The sequence below is a fragment of the Pecten maximus genome, chromosome 9 (assembly GCF_902652985.1).
Source record: "Pecten maximus chromosome 9, xPecMax1.1, whole genome shotgun sequence".
NCBI lineage: Eukaryota > Metazoa > Mollusca > Bivalvia > Pectinida > Pectinidae > Pecten > Pecten maximus.
The window spans coordinates 30,960,121-30,985,987 of NC_047023.1; the positions used below are offsets into that span (position 1 = coordinate 30,960,121).

The 25,867-nt window shown below is 36.8% G+C and overlaps 1 protein-coding gene across 2 annotated transcripts in view; it reads right to left on the reverse strand.

Moving 5' to 3' along the window:
* The window catches only part of LOC117334287 (cartilage oligomeric matrix protein-like), a 37,428-nt gene extending 13,185 nt beyond the window's left edge, over positions 1 to 24,243 (reverse strand). Inside the window, exons 1-18 of one of the 2 annotated variants that reach the window (XM_033893811.1) lie at positions 23,933 to 24,243; positions 17,750 to 17,908; positions 17,150 to 17,364; positions 16,582 to 16,825; positions 14,917 to 15,002; positions 14,639 to 14,726; positions 13,379 to 13,555; positions 11,287 to 11,897; positions 9,097 to 9,237; positions 8,723 to 8,806; positions 6,978 to 7,133; positions 6,373 to 6,477; positions 5,982 to 6,089; positions 5,585 to 5,747; positions 4,593 to 4,711; positions 3,439 to 3,491; positions 3,161 to 3,246; positions 1,591 to 1,686 (exon numbers count right to left, since the gene is read on the reverse strand). In XM_033893811.1, coding sequence (XP_033749702.1) covers positions 1,591 to 1,686; positions 3,161 to 3,246; positions 3,439 to 3,491; positions 4,593 to 4,711; positions 5,585 to 5,747; positions 5,982 to 6,089; positions 6,373 to 6,477; positions 6,978 to 7,133; positions 8,723 to 8,806; positions 9,097 to 9,237; positions 11,287 to 11,897; positions 13,379 to 13,555; positions 14,639 to 14,726; positions 14,917 to 15,002; positions 16,582 to 16,825; positions 17,150 to 17,364; positions 17,750 to 17,908; positions 23,933 to 24,005 — 2,764 coding nt within the window. In that variant the 5' untranslated portion in view covers positions 24,006 to 24,243. Of the gene's footprint in view, positions 1 to 1,590; positions 1,687 to 3,160; positions 3,247 to 3,438; positions 3,492 to 4,592; positions 4,712 to 5,584; positions 5,748 to 5,981; positions 6,090 to 6,372; positions 6,478 to 6,977; positions 7,134 to 8,722; positions 8,807 to 9,096; positions 9,238 to 11,286; positions 11,898 to 13,378; positions 13,556 to 14,638; positions 14,727 to 14,916; positions 15,003 to 16,575; positions 16,826 to 17,149; positions 17,365 to 17,749; positions 17,909 to 23,932 lie in introns of both variants that reach the window. The other variant, XM_033893810.1, reaches the window with a different exon arrangement.
* Positions 24,244 to 25,867: the final 1,624 nt, after the last annotated feature.

The window sequence follows — 25,867 nt, forward strand, 5'->3', positions numbered from 1 at the left end:
ATTTACTCCATACCATGCTATGACCATTCCACTTCAAATTTTACCATATAATCTAACAGGCATTTACTAGACCGCCAGTATGTAATGACGTTATTGACCTTGCGATTCCTAGAATGTTTTAGCATTGCCTACAGAGTCCGTATAACGATGTTTTAACACGATATTTACCAGAGCGCAAGTGTGGAGTTATTTTTTTTCAGGCATTAATGATAGTCATCTACATGAAAGAAGTAAACGTATAATAATTTCAATTTCCTTATATTTGTCACTTGTGTGTTATGATGACAATTACCCGGTAGCTACAAAACAACGTCACTTTGATGACGTGATTAGTCTGATATTTACCATGAGCGTCAGTGTGCAATAACGACCATCATCCGGTATCAACCAGAACGTCAGTTTGATGACGCCATTAGCCTGATATTTACCATGAGCATCAGTGTGTAATAACGACAACAATCCGGCATCAACCAGAACGTCAGTTTGATAACGTATTTAATCTGACATTTTCCATGAAAGTCAGTGTGTTCTGACATCTGGTATTTACCAGAGCGTCATAATGTAGTAATTTACTTATATTTACATTCACACTGCAAAGTTCCTATATGTTACTACTAACCCCAATGTATGATATATCCCAGTGTTGACTTTGGTTTTTAGGCTGCTGCGTAGTAATACATTGATCATACAATGTAGTTTAAGGGGTCATTTTGCGCATTTTGGAAAGATATTGTTATCAAATATTAAACTGGGTTAATATTAGATAGATATTGGAATTAAAGTATTTGTAATTAATAACAGTGTTGAACTTATCAGTGGGATTTTTTTGTGTTTACTGTCAATGTTTAGTCGGTTGCCCGTGACAACAGCTGGCACCCACTGGAATTTCCCGCGAAATTAAAGTGGATTCATTTCATTACATGCGTACAATGTATATGTGTTTTTTCGTAACGACAATGACATTGCAAAATAGAAATATAGGCATAGGTTGTCATACTTTTGACACGCATTGGGGTATAACATACATTAGGTGTTCTAGCATATCCAACATAGCGCGCTAACGCACGTCACTGGATATGATAGGACACCCAATGTATGTAATATCCCAATATCAAAAATCTGACAACCTATGCTTAAATGAAAAAGTGATTAATGCCATCAGTGACGAAATGCCTGTGGTATGTCTATGGATGTTGAATGAGGCGACTAATTGTGGGGTTGATATATCTCTGGTCGCGTTTGTTCTTAGAACATTTGGGAGCTCAAGAAAAGGCCTGCTGTATCCAAATACATGCTGATCTTTGGAGGCGACTAAAATTGTTCCCCTGCCGAATCGAAGATTTGCCAGTGTCTTCTGTTCAGAGGACAATGAAGAGGCCAACTTTGAATATTCGTTATACTGTTCAAATTAAAGTGTACACTGTACCTCTGTAGAGCGTCTACACATTACGTACCATTAGAAATAAACCCAAAATGTCGACACGTGACACATCCTAGTTCAGATATAAGCATAACTTCTTACGTTTCTAATAACTAATGAAAGTATTTTTCACTTTACAAGTAATTAACAAACAAACAAAAAAAGTTTACCATCGGTATCAGTTTGGTCGGGATTAAACACCAGGGGGCAGTTATCTTCTTCATCAGGTACGTCATCATTGTCGTCATCATCATCGCAAGCGTTTCCTGAGAAAATCAAATTTGACATATATTACAATAAAATCAATAGGACGCAGCTGGTCCTCATTATCTTAATATATCTCCTCATTATATGGTCTTTGGTATCGTGGTATAACGACGTCACAGCTGGTCCTTGTTATCGTGATATAACGACATCACAGCTGGTCCTCGTTATCGTTATATATCGACGTCACAGCTTATCCTCGATATCGTGATATAATGACGTCACAGCTTATCCTCGTTATCGTTATATAATGACGTCACAGCTGATCCTCGTTATTGTGATATAACGACGTCACAGCTGATCCTCGTTATCGTGATATAATGACGTCACATCTGGTCCTCGTTATCGTGATATAACGACGTCACAGCTGATCCTCGTTATCGTGATATAACGACGTCACAGCTGGTCCTTGTTATCGTGATATAATGACGTCACAGCTTATCCTCGTTATCGTGATATAACGACATCACAGCTGATGCTCGTTATTGTGATATAACGACGGCACAGCTAGTCCCCGTTATCGTGATATAATGACGTCACAGCTGATCCTCGTTATCGTAATATAACGACATCACAACTGGTCCTCGTTATCGTGATATAATGACGTCACAGCTGATCCTCGTTATCGTAATATAATGACGTCACAGCTGATGCTCGTTATCGTGATATAACGACGGCACAGCTAGTCCCCGTTATCGTGATATAATGACGTCACAGCTGATCCTCGTTATCGTAATATAACGACGTCACAGCTGATCCTCGTTATCGTGATATAACGACGTCACAGCTGATCCTCGTTATCGTGATATAATGACGTCACAGCTGGTCCTTGTTATCGTGATATAACGACATCACAGCTGGTCCTTGTTATCGTGATATAACGACATCCCAGCTGGTCCTCGTTATCGTGATATAATGACGTCACAGCTTATCCTCGTTATCGTGATACAATGACGTCACAGCTTATCCTCGTTATCGTGATATAATGACGTCACAGCTGATCCTCGTTATTGTGATATAACGACGTCACAGCTGATCCTCGTTATCGTGATATAACGACGTCACAACTGGTCCTCGTTATTGTGATATAACGACGTCACAACTGGTCCTCGTTATCGTGATATAACGACGTCACAGCTTGTCCTCGTTATCGTGATATAACGACGTCACGGCTGGTCCTCGTTATCGTGATATAACGACGTCACAACTGGTCCTCGTTATCGTGATATTACGAGGACCAGCTGTCCTATCGTTATATAACGATAACGAGGACCAGCTGTGACGTCGTTATATCACGATAACGGAGACTAGCTGTGACATCAGCTGTACCCCATTATTGTTATTACGACGTCATAACTGGTCCTCGTTATCTATTGTTTAACCCAGTATCACTGATGGATTCTACAGTGGTGAAACTGTTTGTATTGATTGTTCAGGATACATTTACGTTTGTTTTTTTGTAAATCTTTTAGTCACCTGTGCCGTCCTTGTCCGTGTCTGTCTGGTCCGAGTTGACAACATTAGGACAATTATCGTTTGTATTCTGCACACCATCCTGGTCACTGAAACATGTAGATACCGAAAATTTGTCTAGGTCGAAAAATTATATTATCCACAATTTTTACCGATATTTGTACCATTGTTGGTGAGGAAAAGTGAAAACGCCATATCGAATATTGGACGATGGATTGGATTTCATTATCGGTGAATGAAGTTAAAATAGACCATAATGGCGTAAATGTATATATACTTACTCATCGTCGTTAGAGTCACATAGATCGCCGATGAGATCATTGTCGGAGTCTATCTGTATATTGAAGATGATAACAGATTAGACTTATATCGTAATCTTAAAACTAACCTTACATTTCACACAAAAGAAAACATTCTAAATAATTCATATTTCGTATTTAATTTTAAAAGATGTACAACATGGTGACCTTGACCTTGACTGCTTGTCAGCTAGCTAAACATGTGTAGAATACAATCACTAATACTGGTGGGATATTATTGACAATTAAATACACATAGTTACAACATTTAAGTACAGAGTATGATTATTTATGTGATAAAAAAGACTTGACATTTCCAGAAGCAACTCATACAAAATAATAATAATGTCTGAAATGTCCAAGAGTTGGCGAGAGCCATACCAGTAAGATCATTTCATGATTTGTCTTACAGAAAATGTTCATCTGCCATTCTATTTAACTTAAAAAGCAGTGATTTTTGACGCATACAATTTAACACCGGTAGGTCACAACTGATAAACATGAAGAACGTGTATTGCACGTGTTATTTCAACATTAACGCTGATACAACAGCACCATTATGTCACTAAAACTTGCATAATGCAGTACAAATTTTAAATAACCAGTCGGTGTTAATTTGGAGAGAAGAACACCACAATGAAGTACCTGTACTAGATTAAATCTGACTGAGTGTAAAAACACGCTGTTCTAATAAAGTACCATATATTATCTCTGAGACTTTTCAATGGAGAACTATATGTGTAATACGGTCGTTATGTAAAATACCGCAAATATGACAAAATGCAATAGTATTTGCTATTTTGATAGATGTTTCGATAATTCAAATAATACTGGTCATAATGCCATGTGGAAAAATACATCATGAAAAGCAAAATTCCTAACCACAATCTATAGATAATAAATCTGAATCTTTAATCATTATATGGTGCATCATTGATACTTCCTAATTATAGACTTCGTTATAGACATGTGCCTCCCATGATGAACCATCTAGCCAAATAACTTCACTTTCAATTTCCCATAGGAAAGCATTACCGGATTTGAATTCCGAAGTGCCTCGTGTTAAATATTCTGGACTAGACACCCATATTATATTAATATGATATTGCTTGTATGGTTTCCAGGAAATGACATACCTGGCCCGAGTTAGGGACGAAAGGGCAATTGTCACAGGCATCGCCATACTGGTCCCCGTCCGTGTCCGTTTGATCGGCGTTTGGTGTTAACTCGCAGTTGTCCTCCTGATTGAACACCCCTGTTGCAAACAAAAAGGTCATCTGGTCAGACAGGTTTCCAGCAATATGCTAAAATAGAATACAAATGTACATGTACTCTATAAGCCTAAGGTACAATACAAACAGTACAAATACGGGAAGACCCAGGCGCGCATGCAGGGTTTGTGCCATATCAGGGACAATTCAGTGTTTGTGCCGTATCAGGGACAATGCAGTGTTTGTGCCGTATCAGGGACACTCCATGGATTGTGCCATATCCCAGGGATCACCAGGGATAATTCATACCCAGAAACAATCCTGGGCCATAGCTAGGGACAATACAGGTTTTCTCATTTACAATACATGCTCTGTGCCCTATCCAATGATCCCAGGATAATTGATGAATAGATGTTTATGGTGGGGTGGCGTTGCTAAGAGCGTCCGCTATCATAAATCCGTTGTTAGGAAACGGATTCAAGATGGCCTTCCTTAGCATCGCCCGCCATAACCCAATGTCTTCCCTCCACTATTTTATATGTGTGACGCAATCAACTTAAGTGAAGATTCGTCTTCTGCTATGAGATGAGCAGCTACCGTAAGCAAGATTATTTACAATCTCTTTCTTTCTTAGTATTTTCAGCGTTACGGCTATTTTTCCTAAGTTACAGATCCTTTCTCGCATATTTCATTTTGATATTTACATAATTTCTAAACCCCTTGCACACTTCCATCCTGACAACAAGAGTGATTAATATTATAATATTAGTTGAAATAATTTGTTTCGGAAGTGTTGATCAGAGAGAAGTATGTATTCATTACGACGTGACAAAAAAACATTGAAACCGTTTTAATTTAAACTGATTTACGGTGTTATAATAATCTATAATCATGACGTCATTGATGACGTTTACTACCGTCATTGTCCTTGTCTGGGTCACACATGTCCCCGATACCATCACCATCGGTGTCCTTCTGGTCGGCGTTTGGAATACGGGGACAATTGTCGCACGCATCGCCTTGTATATCCGAGGTGTCATCATCGGTCTGGTTAGGGTTGGCGACGTACGGACAGTTGTCCTGGGACCAGGTTAATGCGGATCAGGAAAGAGCATCCGAGGGTGCGTGATATAACAAGAAACATAGTAATGATCATTTATTTCAGTGGTAAGTAACAATCGCTCACTTGGTATAGCGTACATTTATCTTAATTTTGAATTATCAATTAATTACCAAAAACTGCACGAGGTCCCGAACAATGTATTAATAGAAACACAGTCATCTAAAGAGTTATATATCATAAGGTGTACGTACCGGTGAATTGATGATACCATCGTTGTCAATATCATCGTCACATGCGTCTCCTAAACCATCAAAGTCGGTGTCCTCCTGACCACTATTTGGAATTAGAGGGCAATTGTCCTGTTAAAATAATGATAAAATTGATTATTCCTTACTTAGAATTACCATAGATACAGACAAACAAAACTGAACACATTGGGATGTATACATACGATCCCTGACACATCATTATAAATTATATTACTTCATATAATTGAATTGTTTGTAATTATGTTTGTAATTATGTTATCATTACAAAAGGAAAGGTAATTTTTATTGATTTTTGTTTTTTTCGTTTTCGTAGACATTATCGAAAATGTTGAATCGTTTATAAGTTTTACACGACAAGTGGACTCTGACTTGCCTGCTTACACCTGACACCGTTACAGGAGAGAATGTCATCGGGCCAGCTGTCGACGTCTGTGTCCCTTCCGCAAACATATCCATCACCGGCATACCCAATAGAGCACTAAATAAACAAACGGGATAACACTAACACCGCCGTGTCAAATACTGTATTATAACAATATTCACAAGATTGTTGTCAGACAATAATTAACGTCGAAAGGAAAATATTCAGTACTGTGACGAAGATCGTATTGAACCATCAAATTCTTACCAAATACTTTGTTTCATTGTTGTTGAATATAACATGAGCTATCCTTGTATGTTATCTCAAAATTAATGTCATTTTGCAAGTGCAATAACCTTAATCATGAGACAACAATATTGGTTTGTGCCTATGCTGCTATATCCCGAATGGTTCGTTATGTAATTTCCTACATCTATGCATATTCCGTGGTTTGACTATACACTCTTCAGAATTATGTACCTATCGACGGAGGTCCAACACATTACATGATCGACAAGGTTTCCTTACAAAAGAATTCATCAACAGCAGGATCGACCAGACCAGGTTACCTTAAATAGTAATACAGTTATCCCTCTACACAGGATCGACAGGCTTACCTGACAAACGAATCCCTTTATCCCTCTACGCAAAACACATCTTGCATTGATGTCACATTCCATAATTCCATCCGGACACTGCGTGCCTATTTTTCGGCATCCAAAAGTTTGATTTCCAATGTAACCATCGTCACAATCTCCACATACAAAACTTCCCTGAAAAGAAACATTGTGTAATAAGATGCAACTTTAGCGGTTTACACACTATGTGACATCATTAACATTCTGCGAGATTGAAGTTGGCACAAATCAGCAGTGTGTGAAATCACGTCACGCTAGAGGTCATGGAAAGGAAATTGACATTTCTAAATTAACGTGTAAACATTGCGATAGCTTATTTCTGATCAAGAACACACAGAACAAGTATTTTAGAGGACAACGTGTGTACTAACGAAGTATATAGACTTAACATGTGCCACAGTAAGAAACATATCCGTTCAGCTTCAACACATGTGTCAGTTCAGTAGCTCATGGAAAAATTTCAGTTGTGGCAATTTCAAAAACAAAAATCGAACAGATTTTGCCTACTACTATTCATTAGAACGAGAAGTCGTATCGTTAAGAATATGCGCTGCTTCTTATTTCCTCTCTCAGTCTCGCTCGCGAGAGGAAATATGTCAATGAGACAAACATCTACTTATACTTTCCCAATGTGAAAGTGTTATATTTCTGGTTCAAAAATAGTATTATATACTCTAATCAAAGAATATTTAAGAAGAAATATGATTTCGAACATATCAAAAGTCCTTTATTATTTCCAGGAAAGAGCAATCAGTTAATCTCACGAAAAGGGAATTGGAAACACGACCAATCCTGAATTGTTACTGAAATGTTCCGTGGAGTTACATCAATTACAGCCGGTCCTCAGCTTACTTACCAACCCAAAACTTATGAAGAACCCTTTAAAACAACCCATACGAAATATCACTACCAGTTTAATCAAATATTTGATGTTTGCTAAAGAACAGATTCAATGTAAGCGAAGTTGGCTCAACATTCAACATACGACTTACGACATTTAATATTCAGAATTTTAATGTTGAGCAGATCAAATTACTACATTGAATAAGAATTTTAATTTTTTAAAGCTCGACATACGACATTCAACATAACCCAAGTAAGCATTCACAATCTGAATGTTTCGCAGATCAACATGCGACATTCAACATTCATAGTTTTAATGTTTCGCAGATCGACATACCATGTTAAATTTTCACATTCAACATTCAGAATATGAATTGTACCATATTTTATGCAGCTTATGATATGTGAGAGGATTAACAGCTAATTACATGCGAGAGGATTAACAGCTAATTCATTATGTACAAGAGGATTAACATAAATTAAGAAAATTAAGAAATTGTTGCAATACTTTAATTAATTAATGGATATGCATGTAACTTCTTTATGTTTAAACTATTTATGATTTTTTTCATTAACATTTGAACGGTATTATATGTATATCTATCCCAAGAATTAATGGTATATAATCTAATATAGTGAATCACTGTTTAACTCTTCATTCAAGCATACACACAATTACCTTACTTCCACTGGTACAGACAAACAGAGAATGCCGTTTTGCAAATTTTACATTTTTACATCCACAATACCGGTAATTTGATAATATATGTATACTAAGTTGCTTGCCTAGATTCCTTAACATGTTTTCTATGTATCCACTCACGAACTATTTTTGTAAATGATGTTTTGGTTCTTATATAGACCTGCATTTCTATACTAACCACAGTGTTGACACATATGGAGTTTTCTGTACATCCACCGGAAAGCTCGTCAAGAGTCATACATTCGTCAATATCCTCACACACCTGTCAATAAAGTTATCAACATTAACATAAGTGATATCATACTGTACCATGTGATACAATCAGTTATAATTAAGCACGTGTAAAACCTTGCAGTCGTGGCTATGTGATGTAGTCTTAAGAATGGAGGTATACCAAATCACTACACTCATTTAATAAATTCTATATGACGTAGCCACGAGTTTAAGATCCTCTTTACACAGAATGATTAAATCATAACACAACATATACTGAATTCGTCAGTACCTGTCATTAAGGAACTAGTCATATATTAATGTTCCATATTAACTTACCTGTGTCTGGTTCTGTGCCATTTCCACACCAAATCCTCCAACATCATTTCCGACATAACCCGGTGGGCATTCGGAACATTGGAATCCAGGGACTGTATCTATACATTCTGTTAAGTCAGAACACGGGTTATGGTGCTCACACTACAATGACAGATGACATGACTGTTTCAGTATCCGTCGAAATATATCTCGTGTGTTCACTAATTCAGAATCTGGAATTATTTACATGCTTTCTGCCTTCAACAGAGCCGGCGCAGCTCCTAAGCTGTCTTCTCTTTGAGGGACCTACTTAACCCGACTTTATCTTGAACTCTCATTTTGTTTTTATTTCAGTGAACAATCCAAACCCTAAATAATCTACTACTGCTTTTTGCCACTTAGTATAATGTATCTTCACATTGTGAATTCTTTCCTATCTTCTTCTTTCTTCAATGTGTTTTCTTGTGTTTGCGTTATCAGATGCAACCGCTATCATGACCCATGGAATTAAGAAATCAATCGGGGCTGCCCTTATAACAATTTGTATCTATTCCCATTGATTACTTCATACGTTCCCGGGAAATATTGTTATTGTTTTATTTCTTAATTAATTAAAATAGAATTTTAGTTACTTAGGGTCACCGATTGTTGGAGTTCTTAAGGCTCTTCGACCAGTTGAGTTATAAAGGGTCAAACGTTGACTGCAAGGTCGCGTGATTTTTCGTTTTACGATCGGTCTACATGGAAAGTAAAGTTTCATTCAATTTAATATGTAGGCGCTTTTTGATAATTTTGTAGTTTTCGGTTGCCGATCAAAATTTAGTATGTGTACCTATTGGGGTAGTGTAGGGACATATGTACCTGTCTCCGTTACAAATAGTACTTCAAGTTTCTACCTTTCATAATCATGAGATGACTTTGTCATTGTACTTACCTAGCTTGTTTATTCCAAATTACTGATATTTGAATCTTTTGTTTCATTTGTGTTGGTTGCCGCATAATACTTGGTTGCAGTATGTTAGCGGATGATATGTTGTATAGGCTTTGTGTGCGGCGAAAGAGCAATTAGATGGGTTTTTGTTCGACTAGTAGCCATGGCCTGTTTGTTTAACCTTGTCTTGCATTTGTCTGACAAAATTTAATATACTCATTATTTTCCAAATACATTGTACCTGCATAACCTGATATCGCCCATCGCAAATTTGTGTTCATTGATACCTCTCATGCAAAATATCCATATAGCTTATCGGTATCTCTTAGAACGAATATTCATACCCTGCCTACACTGCTCTCCGGCAGGGTATGAAGTGCCTCCCATTGTCGATAGTGTAGCAAGCCCCGATGTGATCCACATCGGGCAGTATTTAGCTGTGGTTATAATTTTCTCAGATAAAAAAACATGTAAATTGATGATTCTGGTATCTATTATCAATATTCAATCCACAAACCTGCGTAAAGGTCAATTTCCTTATAAGGAAATCAAAATAAATTGATGGTAATGCAATTTCCCGCGAGATTTCAACAGATAAACAGATTCGGAGTTATATACCTCGGTGAGGAAGGTCAATTCATTCTGAAATTCTTTAATTACACAAAGTAAGATTCGCTTTCTTCACAAGAGTTACAAAACACTGGTTAAATATCTCTGATCATGTATTTTTATCGTAGTAGCTTAATCCATATACATGTATGGTCACGGGTACCATATTAGGATCAGCATCCTCGCGAGAGTTCTTCGAGAAGTATCATGGCGGACCACGGAGACAACTTCGAGCAGTATAATATCAGAATATGCGAATGAAAGATTTCCAGATTAGACGGTAGGCTAATACATTGCCAAATTGTATTAGAAATGTTTAATTATACCTAACTATTACTCCAAAGTTACACAATATCCGCTATTTGTAGCATTTTCGAGGTTCACTGTTTTGCAACACTACCGTCAATGGAAGGGAATCGTAGCTCTGACGACGACCATCCGTCAGAAATTATCCGTCCTTCGTCCAGAGCTACGTTATCGCAGCTAGTATCCCTGTCTGATATGACACGGCCCTCTTCTCAAGGTTAGCGTTTCCCTCGAGTTTCGAATTTCATTTTCTTGGTAGATTTTTTTTCATAATCTGGAGAATCCTTATCTCAGAAGTCGTTACAGTAGTCAGTTGATCATCAGTAAGTACATTGGTGGCGATGATTAACCGGAGCGAAACTTACCTCGTTTACATTAGTGCAGACTGTGCCATTGCCCTGGAAACCAATCGGACAATTACCACATCGGAATCCCTCTTCCGTATCGGTGCACTTGACCCCGGGAAAACAGGGACTGGAGTCACATCCAATCCTGACGATGACACAGCCGTCTTTTAATCCATCCCCCGTCATACCAGAGGGACAGGGACCACATATGAATCCTTCGGTCGTGTCGATACATTCCACACGGGTAAAACATGGATTTGTTTCGCATCCTATCCTCATCACCTGGCAACCATCCATCCGTCCGTCACCTGTCATTCCTAGGGGACAGTTGGCACATCGATAACCCTCGGATGTGTCCGTACATTGCACTCCTCGGAAGCAAGGATTTGTTTCACAACCTATCCTTATCACCTGGCAACCATCCATCCGTCCGTCACCTGTCATTCCTGGGGGACAGTTGGCACATCTATAACCCTCGGATGTGTCCGTACATTGCACTCCTCGGAAGCAAGGATTTGTTTCACATCCAATCCTAATTACTCGACAACTGCCCCTCCGTCCATCACCTGTCATGCCAGGAGGACAAGGTCCACACTGGTAACCAGCACGCGTGTCTTCACATGTCACGCCTACAACAAAAGTACAATGGGGCGTAACAATATGCGTCAGATGCCAAAGTGACATAGATTATTGTATAAAATGCTACACTTTGAATGTAAAAACCATAACCATATGCAATGGCGACAGATCAGATATCGGTTTAAAACAAAGTTTGAGTATCCCAAGACAAGATACTATAGAGATCGGTTTAAAACAAAGTCAGGGTATTCCCGGAGAAGATTAAGATATTCTGACACTCTGAAATAAACAAAGAGAACTATGTTTCCTACAAAATATACAATTTATATTAATCATCTGCAAAAATTGTCTAATAATAATAAAAAAAACATTTAATGGGTAATACATGTTTCAAAAAAAGGTTTAATCAATATGCCGGTCTGGAAGACACAAAGTGTATATGATGATGACAAAGCAAGTAACGCAGAAATCGGAAATTAGTAGATCTCCGGACAAAAGAAAATACAGTGGACGTCGGTGTCTTCAATGAGCCCCACCTTAATATGTTTTGCATTCACATAAACGCTTTGCTCAGATAATGTGCATTTATACAACTTGATTTGCAAAGTGTATTGCCCATTATTTATTTCAGTATTCAGTATTTCAATCTTGTCTATAGATCGTGTTGATGCCGATTTATTGTAGTCTCGCATCAATGAATATGATGATGACGAAGTTTTGGGAGATGAAATAGACACGTGCATAAACTTATCCCCAATAATCTCCAAAGCGCATTATCACAACTGAGGTGAACGGTTATCGACAATTCACATCACTATGAACGCAATCTAAATGACAGAAACATTACGGACTCACTTTAGGAAGCATCTTTTGCAAATGAAATTACCATTATCAATACTCAACGCACATGTTCTTGGTAGAAGAGCACAAAATATATTAATGTATATGAAACATTTTCAATTTAAAGTTGTACATATGTGTAGTGTATAACATTATCGTGTGTGGAATGATGAAGTCTAATTGTGAATGAGAGTAACATTCGTCAGCATTCCATTTTTAAGTGTGCATCATCGTAGCTAATTCTTCCATCATGTATCGGTATCTTAAATCATCATTTTATTATTATAAGAAAATTCAAACTGAGAATATTTTACAGTTTTCCAAGATTTTGTAAGAATTTCCCTCCTGTCAATTTTTCTAGTTCTGGATAGTAACATGCGGTATTGAAGGACTTCGTTCGCATTATCCCGAATTCCATGACGTGATTTTATTTTCCTTGTATTTTTTCCATGGTTTCAATACAGATCTATACTTTGTTCGTTTTTTTGCCGTCGTTTTATCAGGTTTACTTTACAAGTTGGCAATCACTGTTTGTTTTGTTTTGTTTTCTGTTTTTTGTTTTTCATATGTAAACAGCAAGTTAGAGAGTAATAGCGGACACAACTACGTGTACTAACTCAAACTAGTGAGCTATACATAGAGTGTGGTTATTAAACTAATCACTGTACTGAAAGAAAGTTATCTTACTCACCTTCAAAACACGGTTTAATAGCACAAGTAGGCGGAAGTTCACACCGTTTGCCATTACCAAGATACCCTCTTGGACATGCACCACACCGGTACCCACGTACTGTATCAACGCATCGTACACCCCGAAAACAAGGATTGAGCGCGCATGTTCGTTCTGGTGGAAGTGGAATTTCTCTACCTGAAAATGAAGACAGTTCGCATGCATTAGTATGCTTATTTTTTCCCCAATTTTGAAGGAATCTACAGCAGTAGTACAATAGTCTTCATTCAGCACTAACTTCTAGCGTGTGAATTCTGGAACTTGATCCAGATACGGGAGATATATATAGCGTTGCATTTCCCGCCAAGGGCAGAGGTCGACCTGGTTGATTAAGCCAGAAGCGCGTCACATGAGCAAGGGTCCATGTCAATTAGAACTCGACTCCGCGATCCGTTCAAATTTCTCTCTTCCCATGCGACAGCCGACGGATAAGAACCTATGTTAAGATGAAACCTCCAGTAGCCCTTTACTTGTATAGGTAGTGCCAGTTCCTCAGTATACCGGACATTTTGGAAGGTATTGTGCCTGATTCTATTTGATCCTTTTAAAATCAAGACTCGCGCTATATTACTGCCCTATTCCTGGCATGTCCAGTAACAGCTCCGTGACAGTGATTGATTTCATTGCACCAACTATTAGAGACGTTTTCATTTGAAGCATACCCGTTATGTGAGATCTGTGAGAAATCGTATTTTGAACAAAGAAGAGTGCAACTGTGGATGAGATAATAATTATGCATCATTTTTATTTGTCTTCTCTGATTATATAAGTTTTCTATGGTATCACATGTACACTTTAAATGAAGAAGAAAAAAATAAATTAAAATATCAATGTACACAGTAAGAATGCACGTGCTGAAATGTAACGGATTTTACTGACGCAGAGCCCCTGGATCATATTTTATTGTCTGTAGTAGAAAGAAATACACTGTCTGAATATGTATCATTTTAATCAATGGAAAGACACTACATAAGCGATTTGTACTGACTGTATTTTCTAAAACTACCATTAATTGGTCGAGTGAGACAGTGGTAGCACACTTGCCTTTCACCTAGTCGTGCGCTTCCATGGATGTTTCGCAATTGATGTAAAATAAATAAAGTTTTCATTTTTACAAGTAGCACAATGGAGAAATATCCTTCAAAAAGTAGTTATAAACGCATGTTTAATAATTCTATTATTATTCTTTTATGTGAGGTTTGTAATTGGAATGGTACTTACGTCGATCCTGTTCTGGCAACACTATGGTGGGACCGCGACACATACTACACTGACGAAGGGTCTCTCGTAGATACTTGGTCTCCCTAGTCTATGTACAAACAAAGCATCTTGTAAACAGCCTTTAATTACAACGCAGCTTCTGATAACCATTCGGGGTCCAGGGAAATCTTAATATATGTATGTACATGCCGCAATTAAAATAGTTTTTAGATACTCATAACATATCATTAATATAAAAAAAAATAACCACACTGATTGCTACACCGAGTTGCCAATACCTGCATTTGGATTTCCCTCTGAAGCTGTCGGACTGTATAGCTTAAGTCTCTCATGGTAGTTGCCAAACTCTGGAAGTGATGGTAATCTGTTGACAAAAAAACCCAATCAAGTACAGAAACGCATACGGCACACCAATACAAACGGATGCCGCAAATGTAAAGAGTTTACGAATTCGACCATACACAGAAAACATACAAAACACTCCGAATGTAAACAGTTAAATGTGAAATGTTAACAGTACATCAATATTTCTGAGTAAACTGTAAACAATACATCAATACTTCTGAGTAAACTGTAAACAATGAATCAATACTTCTGAGTAAAATGTAAACAATGCATCAATACTTCTGAGTAAAATGTAAACAATGAATCAATACTTCTGAGTAAACTGTTAACAGTACATCAATACTTCTGAGTAAAATGTAAACAATACATCAATACTTCTGAGTAAAATGTAAACAATGAATCAATACTTCTGAGTTAAATGTAAACAATGAATCAATACTTCTGAGTAAACTGTTAACAATACATCAATACTTCTGAGTAAAATGTAAACAATACATCAATACTTCTGGGTAAACTGTAAACAATACCTCAATACTTCCGAGTAAACAGTACTTCTGAGTACACTCTTCTAACCAAAACAACCCAACATATCAAATATTAACAGTATATTAATAACACAAAGTACAGAAAATATCAAACTCCGTACCAAAACTACAGAAAAAAAGTATATCTGAATATTTGTTTTGTTTTTAGGTGTTTTACGTTTTCCCAACAGCCAGGGTCATATTAGGAAGGTTATCAATGAGACACCTATAGAGGAAATCAAAGCACGAAAAGATAGAGTGAAGCAATAAAGGAAAGATTAGAGATCCTAAGTGTTGTAATGGGGACATAAGATATAATTTAAGAAAATCCCCAATTTTCAGGAGCCCCACTTTTCCTCACCTTCTTCTATTAACATGCAGTTGGACAAAGCGGGTCCTTTTCTAGGGGCTTTTATACAGATGTGGAGGGGGTACAATTAGTCACCTCTTACATACAGTGAGGTACAGTCGGAATATCATGACATTTCCCCCAGTCCTGTACGGGTTGTTAATTTAAATAGCATGCAGACTGGTGTGTTATCAGGGACTTTATCAATAACTCCCTCCTACACCCCCAAATTAACTGTTTTGTTAGGATACGTCTTTGCCGGTTAATCCAGTCTACTTTCTCTCTGGTATTCCGCCACCAGTCACTCTACGCTGTAACGTTCGATAGCTCGGATGTTTTTAGTATTTACCACTAGTACATGTTGTGCATAGTACATTATGGGGACAGTGTCACAGACACACTAATCCACTTAGGAGGCTTGGTAATTGCATACAGGTGTTAACGGATTCGTTTGTAGTCTTTTCCCAAAAAATATTTGTAATTGGTAGGTTGTAAGCGTGTGTGTTATATCTTGTAGGTTTTCTTTGTGTTCCCACAGGAAGAATTCATGTTTATGAAATCTGTTCTCCTCCCCACTCTACAGATATTTTTTTTTTAATCTTTGTGTTCCCATAGGAAGAATTCGTGTTTATGAAGTCTTGTCTCTTCCCAACTCTTAAGATATTATTAAAATCTTCGTGTAGAAAGCTTTCAAAACTTTCACTTGAAATACAGCTTACTAGTACCAGAGTGTGGAACTGCCCTCGGAACCTCGTTGTATCTGTTCCCGTCAAGAGTGAGACGGTCGCCTCCATCTTCGTAGTTTCTGCTAACTGGTGGAGGGCGTAGTGGAACCTCGTTCGCAACGTTGTCTGTGTTGACAAGCGGGGGTACGGTGAGTATCCGATCGGGCATGTCGTCACAACCTTGGTTGTGAAAGACAGCATCGATGGACGGACTCGTGTACAGATTAAAGGCATCATCTTTCGTCTACAATGTAAAACACTGAAATCACGCATACAATTTATACATAGTAACTTCTCTTACTTTAAATGCAATCTTCCATTTTCTATTTGTTGTTTTGTGTAAATGTGTCCTTCGAGCAAAATATAGTGTTATATACATTGGGTTAATCACATGTCGCGCGTCAACACGCCAAATAAATCTACCTCCATGTAGAAATACAAATATTTAATTTTTATATTTGGAAACTACAGGTTTTCATGAACATTTTTGGAAATAAGAAATCTTTTAACCTTTTTAGACTATGAGTCATTTAGTATCAAGAGTCACAGAGTGGAGTCGTGTACTTACAATAGTAGGTTCCCCCAGCAATCCTTCCCTTAGCGGGACTTCAGTGTTGTCTCGCCCAATAAGCTGACAGTTTATGTATAGTGCTATGCCGTTTGATGTGGTTCCTAACTTGCTTAGATGGATTGTTAACAGGAAATACTCGCGTTGTCGTAGCTCTTCAACAGGAAATGTTAGCTTGTAGCTTCGACTGTCTCTAGAGCGCATCCGGATAACAACTGTATAGAAAATCCAATGGTTTATACACTAAAAGTAACTACATATTGTATAAGTCATTCCTACTGTAATTACCATCATCAATTTGTTTTATAACGGACTGAGCTATCGTGGCCCCCTCACCTTGGGTTACGTGGCCGACGCTCTAACGGACTGAGCTATCGTGGCCCCCTCACCTGAGATGGCGTGGCCGACGCTCTAACGGACTGAGCTATCGTGGCCCCCTTACCTTGGGTTACGTGGCCGACGCTCTAACCCACGGAGATATCGTGGCCCCATGATAAAGAACAATTATATTTTTGATATTTGGTGAAAACAACTTTTGAAAACAAAGATGAATTATAATTTTGTAATGCTTGCCGATATATCATCGACACTTAGACTAACCTTCCTGCATGTTGAAGTCGACATAAACGACCAAGTTAGTACCGAGCTGGCTGTTTTCCGCTCGGAAAATACCAAACAGTCCATCCTGGCTCTTCACTCGTCCCGACAAGTACAAATCCGAGTTGAGAATAAATGCTGGACCGGTATTCTCATCCTTCACTGAAACATTATAGAGGTTTTCTTACATTACCAGACTCCAGATTAATTAAAATATTATTAAAACAAGATAATTCAACGAATTACAGTCCCCCACCGGGTTGTTATCTCGAGATCCAATAGCAATGAGTGTGAATCTCGAGATGCAATAAGGTCATGTATTTTCTTCAATGTATTGAAAGGTGAAGATGTAGTTTACAGAGACCCGCTTCTATACAGGAACCATCCCATTCTCACTAAATACATGTACACTGTAGGTATACTCTATAAATGATCTCTATATAAAGGACACAAGTCTATGAAGGACACCTTTAGTTTTTCTATTGGGTATCCTTTATAGACAGGTTTTACTGCAATAGACATGAAATTGTAATAATAATAACAAGATGTTGTTTGTTATGCTTACATTGAATTCAACAGTACTGTATATTGATTAAATGGTGATCTGAGAAGAACACAGGTTTGTTTGTCACTGGGAATAATTTGGATGAGAAGACCAAGTCAAGAATTCCTCCAAGGCAATGGGTAGGCTTGGTCAGTAGTTGGTGAAGTTTACAAGATTTTTGAAGGCTGTCCATCTTTGCGAAGTCCATGTTGAAATCTCCAACAACAAGAATGTTTGTACACTTATGTAACTTTGCTTGTGTTGTGCATAGCTTGAATAACTGTAATATAGCTGAATTTAAATGGTTATAAGATGTGTTAGGAGGTATATATATGCATCCAAGCAGCAAATTGCCAGTGATGATTCCAACTGCTTCTATTTGTGGTATGTTGATTTCCAATATGGTTTGGATGGGAATTGCAGAGTAGATGACACAGTTTTGGTACGCGACACACCGCCTTCCCACAGGGAACTATACTACCAAGTATAAAGTTCTAATCCTTAATAGTGTAGGAGATAGAACCTGGACAAATTTTTCTTTCTTTAATGTAGGTCAGAGGTCAAAATATAGGTCACAGTGACCCGGTTTTGGTACACGACACACCGCCTTCCCACGGGGAACCATACTACCAAGTATTAAGTTCTAGTGTTTTATAGTGTAGGAGATAGAGCCCGGACAAGCTTTTTCTTTAATGTAGGTCAGAGGCCAAAATATAGGTCACAGTGACCCGGTTTTTGTACGCGACACACCGCCTTCCCACAAGGAACCATACTACCAAGTATTAAGTTCTAGTCCTTTATAGTGTAGGAGATAGAGCCCGGACAAACTTTTACTTTAATGTAGGTCAGAGGTCAAAATATAGCAAAATAAAGGTCACAGTGACCCGGTTTTGGTACGCGACACACTGCCTTCCCACAGAGAACAATACTACTAAGTATTAAGTTCTAGTGCTTTATAGTGTAGGAGATAGAGCCCGGACAAGCTTTTTCTTTAATGTAGGTCAGAGGTCAAAATATAGGTCACAGTGACCCGGTTTTTGTATGCGACACACCGCCTTCCCACAGGGAACCCACACACTAAGTATGAAGTTCCAGTGTCTTATAGTATGGGAGATAGAGCCCGGACAAATAGTGTGCGGAAGGACGGACGGACAGACGGACGGACGGACGGACGGACGGACGGACGGACGGACGGACGGACGGACACAACGCAAACCTATAGTCCCCCCCGGATTCCGGTGGGGGACTAATAACATTAAATGTCCATTTATCTTTCACGAAGCATAGGACATTCATTCAGTTTTAATCATGTCCTATTCATTGCTTTTAAAAACCATAAAAATTAATATAAAAATGACTGAAATGTAATTAATATTCATACAGATAAACGGGCATTAAAGAATTTTCTATGAGAACAATTGCCTGTAAATTTTGCAATTCTACAGAAAAACAACAACAAACAATGGGTCTTTGATACATGTATGTTCTATGGAGTAATATTCTTGGCTATTACTTCATCATTACGAATTGACAGATCGATGGTTTAGTAAATATTTAATTACTGTCCCTTAATATGCTATTTTCTAATTAAAATTTGCAGAATTTGAATTTCTGTTACAATTGATGCAGAGATTTATCTGTGTCAAAAATCAAGTATCATAATATAATTTACAATATCATTTGAAATACAGACGTTTTATTGCGATAAGAATGTCATAAAGTGTGTTCACAAAACTGAGAACTACACAAGTCAGATGACATTTTAAGGACAATAGGTTTAGTTTCTATCAATCTAAGGACAATATGTTTAGTTTCTATCAATCTAAGGACAATAGGTTTAGGTTCTATCACTTTAAGGACAGTAGGCTTAGTTTCTGTCATGTTAAGGACAATAGGCTTAGTTTCTGTCATGTTAAGGACAATAGGCTTAGTTTCTGTCATTTTCTATCAATTAAGGACATTATGTTTAGTTTCTATCATTTTAAGGACAATAGGTTTAGTTTCTGTCATGTTAAGGACAATAAGCTTAGTTTCTATCATTTTCTATCATTTTAAGGACAATGGGTTTAGTTTCTATCATTTTAAGGACAATAGGTTTAGTTTCTATCATTTTAAAGACAATAGGTTTAGTTTCTATCATTTTAAGGACAATAGGTTTAGTTTCTGTCATGTTAAGGACAATAAGCTTAGTTTCTATCATTTTCTATCAATTAAGGACAATAGGTTTAGTTTCTATCATTTTAAGGACAATAGGCTTAGTTTCTATCATTTTAAGGACAATAGGTTTAGTTTCTGTCATGTTAAGGACAATAAGCTTAGTTTCTATCATTTTCTATCAATTAAGGACAATAGGTTTAGTTTCTATCATTTTAAGGACAATAGGTTTAGTTTCTATCATTTTAAGGACAATAGGTTTAGTTTCTATCATTTTAAGGACAATAGGTTTAGTTTCTATCATTTTAAGGACAATAGGCTTAGTTTCTATCATTTTAAGGACAATAGGCTTAGTTTCTATCATTTTAAAGACAATAGGTTTAGTTTCTATCATTTTAAGGACAATAGGTTTAGTTTCTATCATTTTAAGGACAATAGGTTTAGTTTCTATCATTTTAAGGATAATAGGTTGAGTTTCTATCATTTTAAAGACAATAGGTTTAGTTTCTATCATTTTAAGGACAATAGGTTGAGTTTCTATCATTTTAAAGACAATAGGTTTAGTTTCTATCATTTTAAAGACAATAGGTTTAGTTTCTATCATTTTAAGGATAATAGGTTTAGTTTCTATCATTTTAAAGACAATAGGTTTAGTTTCTATCATTTTAAGGACAATAGGCTTAGTTTCTATCATTTTAGGACAATAGGTTTAGTTTCTATCATTTTAAAGACAATAGGTTTAGTTTCTATCATTTTAAGGACAAAAGGTTTAGTTTCTGTCATTTTAAGGACAAAAGGTTGAGTTTCTGTCATTTTAAGGACAATAGGTTTAGTTTCTATCATTTTAAAGACAATAGGTTTAGTTTCTATCATTTTAAGGACAATAGGTTTAGTTTCTGTCATTTTAAGGACAAAAGGTTGAGTTTCTGTCATTTTAGGACAATAGGTTCAGTTCCTATGTATCGGTAGTAAAGACGGAATATGAGCAACACAGTATGTATGTCCAGAAACATATTTTCTAAATGTTAAATAATTTACCAAAACGCAAAAACAAAAACTGAAAAATAGATATATCAAAATAATTGAAAAGTAAATACATTTTATGGGAAACAGTTCAAACGTCTGGCTTCAGTGAAACCATAATACTTTTATTGGCAGGTTTCAGCATAGTAAGTGTACGTGTAGTTAATGTTTTTGTATTGATCTATATTCACTGTTTGATATCAGGTGATTTTTAAAAGTGTATTAAGTATATTATCAGTGTATCATTAATAAAGTTTAAACAATATCGACCGTAACTTTTTAGGCTGGAACGACGGTCGTATAGTAAACACTGTAGACTAACGTAGATATGCCGAAACGAAGGCTGGTTTTATACATTTTAGGAAACATGTGGGCTCTATCGTGTAAAATTTGCCCTTACATGACCCCGTACCCTGGACATTGTGAGCCAGCGAAACACGTGTGTTATATCGTGGCGCCAAGCATATCTAAAAAAGTTAAAAGGTCAATCCCAGCAAAAACATGCACACAAATCTTTTACTTTTTTATCGACACTTTAACATGAAGACCTCCCTCGTCCAGTCCTGTCGAGTTGATATAACGCGGACCGTGTTGGCAGGTCATTGTCTGTTTCGACAGGTTACATTGCGGGATATTAAATCTAGATACCGGTCATTTTTAAACACTAGTATTTGTTCTTATTGTGTTACACTTGTGTATCGCATATGTTTGACTACATTTGTGTTCGCCGTTACACGTTTGTATGACACATATTTGACAACATTTGCGTACACCGTTACACGTCTGTATGACGTATAAAGGGGAAATCTATGGTCGTTCTCGGCCGTTATTTGTGAACACTTTAGATATAGCAAAGTACAATGAAAAAAGTAATGCAGTATGTACCATAGACTTAACCGTCCAGTACTTAGGGGCGGTTTTTATACGGTTATCCTCACACATTGGCTTTTATTATAAAATATTATGTGGTAAAAGTACAGTAATATTTTCCATGTATTATATGTTTTCAATGAATATCTTAGGTCTTTTTATCAATAAATATTGTGTCATCCTAGGTGACCTTATTCACGTCATACTTGCAACATTTTGAGCACGTATTTTGTCAACGTGCGCGCTACGATATTGTTTGGCGTGGTGATGATGTTGTCATCAAGTTTTAATGTAAACTTATGTTAATAGTTGTTATTTCTGAAAGAAATTCTAGTGTACAAAAAACTAAATTGGACACGGAATATTTATCAATAATGAAAACGTTAACATTAGCTTAATATTATCTACACTACTAGATCATTTGATGAAATTACGTCAACTTTAATCTTATTCTTTTATTGGTACAGCCTCTTTATATAGCAATAAAAAAAAATTTTTTTTTTTTCTTGAAAATACGTGGTTACAATAGAAATCTGTTAGTTCCATTCATATTGCAAAAGAGATCAGTTAGGTGGCAATATACGCACATTGGCATTAATTAAAAAATAAATATAAACCGCTGCATTGGTTTATTTTCGCTAACTTTGCCGAGTCTCATCTAAGGAACTTACAGTATAAACCAAATATCATGACTCTGGGACTCTTAGTTTGAGAGAAAAATAATTTAAATGGAAATATTGACACTGGACGAGCAAACGCACGGACGACAGACGACGGACGCCGCACCGTGACATAAGCTCAGGGCTATTAATGATGAAAACTTTACGCACTGGGAGACTGCAATACCAAATAGGAGAGAAGTTGTTGGAGGAGGTGCCAGAACGTTAACCTGAACACATGGAAATAATGACACCAATAAAATATTGCAAAAACTTTCGTACATAATTGGCATCATAATATCCCAAGATGAGATACGTATGACTTTGTGACACTGTGTATACGATATAGATAAAGCGTTGCCACAACAACACATTGAAACGTGCTCAAACCGTTACAACGTTACTACAGTCTAAATGTAGCATCCTGTCATAACTACGACGTTCTCGAGACGTCGTGTACACAATGGGCAGTATCGACCTTTGTACCGTAGTGTAATACAGGTCAAACAGCAGAACTCTACCCATGTCTTTAGGAAATAGAGCCAGATATCACACATATATCTTGTAGAAAGTCACAGGATTTGATGTAGTGTCCTTTGAGTAGTGTTCATTGTCCCAAACAAAGATTGGATCTCTATCATATTATGATATTATGATAGAGGGGACGTGAGGGCAATTGATATGCATCTCTTTCTATGTGTATGATTACATTATATCAAATGTATATAGTTTGACAAAGGAAATATATAATAAAAACATAACAAACAGATCAGCACTTAGATTGATTTAAAGTCGAAAATAGTGTAACGGCGGACAGGATAGTTTGATGTTGTTACATTTGTGAAGCATGCCTGATGTTAATGGTACAGACAATACTGTGAGACATATCGCACGCCGATCAGCGTTGATGAAAGCAAAAGATAAATGTTTTCCTACCTTGCCGGACTTGACAAAAAACTGAACAGATCAATCCAAGTAACAAGTAATGCAGGCCGACCAAACACGTCATATCTCTGGCAATTTCTCACGAAAACATGGAATACTTTCCGGCAGAATGGCGTGGGTATTTTCTTCGGCAGTTACAGCTCAAGGCGTATCACAAAAAAAACTATTTCTCTTTTGATGAAAACATTGCATACGCCATATTGAAGTGTTGCATGCTGTGAGAGCGACCCTGTTTAACTCCGTCAAACGTTTGACGAGTAACCTTATCCGGCGGTATTGAAGTGCGTCACTGGTATTACAAACTACAATATGTAGCTAGGTCGACAGTTGTAGTCAGTGGCATGTTGATAGCCTTCTGCCACCATGCATTAGTTATATACTGGGCTCTTGAATTATTGTAAGAAATGCCAGCTATGTTACCAATGATACGTTTTTGCTTCTATGGACGTACACAAGCCACAATGACAGAATGGGGATTTATGAGGATAAGTATATGGCTCTAACATATCGCATCCTATGTTACAGATGTGATACTCTTAACAACAAGTGTACCACGGGGCGGAACAATATACGTCCGCCCCATGCAAAGAGAAATACACGGGTTATCCTATCAAAATAAACACAAATGAAACATTAATTGTGTAATGATAATATACTCAAGACTTTACAATTTTATACCAGCAAAGACTAGAAAATTAAAAAAAAAAAAAAATCAAAACTGGTTTGAATTTCGGTCAGGGAAACACTATTATATCACATCTCCATTACCATTTGACTATTTTTGTTAGATAGGAAGAAGATATCATTTTGTGAAATTGGAAAGGGATAACATTTTGTTTACTAGGATGGGGATAGCATTTTGTGAAATAGGAAGGGATTCCTGAATGCTATTGGTGATGGTCATGCCTTTTCACGAATGTTAAAGACTTTGAAAAGGCTGCAGTTGCGTTCTGCTAAAGGATTCACAATTATAATTACTTATACTGTTACCTCGGGGACAGATGGGAATAACGTTGTTAGCCTTTTGTGCTAACGTCAGTGGCCATTGTTTATGAAAAATGTATGTTTCTAGAGTTTAATGCTTAGATCTATAGTATTTAAAATGTCTGTCACGTTTTTGATCAACCACATCGCGATAATTCCCCGTAAATTACTGTTCCACCTGTTTTTTCCTTCGTTATCCTACATGCCACTATATTATTTGGTCTGGATCATGATTAGATGTTTGTTCTTTGATCTGTTTTTGCTAGAAGCTATTGTTGTTAACGATGAACGTGCTCAGCTTGTTACATATATATGTACAAGTATTTCACAATCTACTGCTTCAAACTATGCTAACGTTTTATTGCCATCGGAATATCATTTGCTTAACAAGCTAGGTTTTATCTCATAATTAATTCCACCTACTCAACCAGCACGGTCATTTTTGTATATATTATGTCCATATCTTCTCTTTTTTTTGTCTTTTTGGAGGTAAACTATGGCAAGCCAAGTTATCATTTATTCATGGAACAATACTGATCCAGTAATCAATCAAATATATCAAAGATATATACTTTATGAGATATCGCATGAAAGATGTAATATATCCTGTATCATAAAGCAGATGTCTTAGATATCTCACTTATTATATATTTTTCTTTAAAACATATCTTATTAACAACACTAAATCAATATGAGATGGATTACATATTACATAAGATATCTTATACACTTTATGAGATATCTAACCTGTATATAATATATAAAATATCTTACCAACAAAATTTAATGAGATATCTTATATAAGTTGGTGAGATACTGGATCAACGTTGCTCCATGAATAAATGACAACTTGGCCTGCCATAGTAAACTCTTCAATAATATCAAAAATGACGCCAGGATGAATAGAAGTATTAATTTTACGAATCTACAGTATTGGTTAGG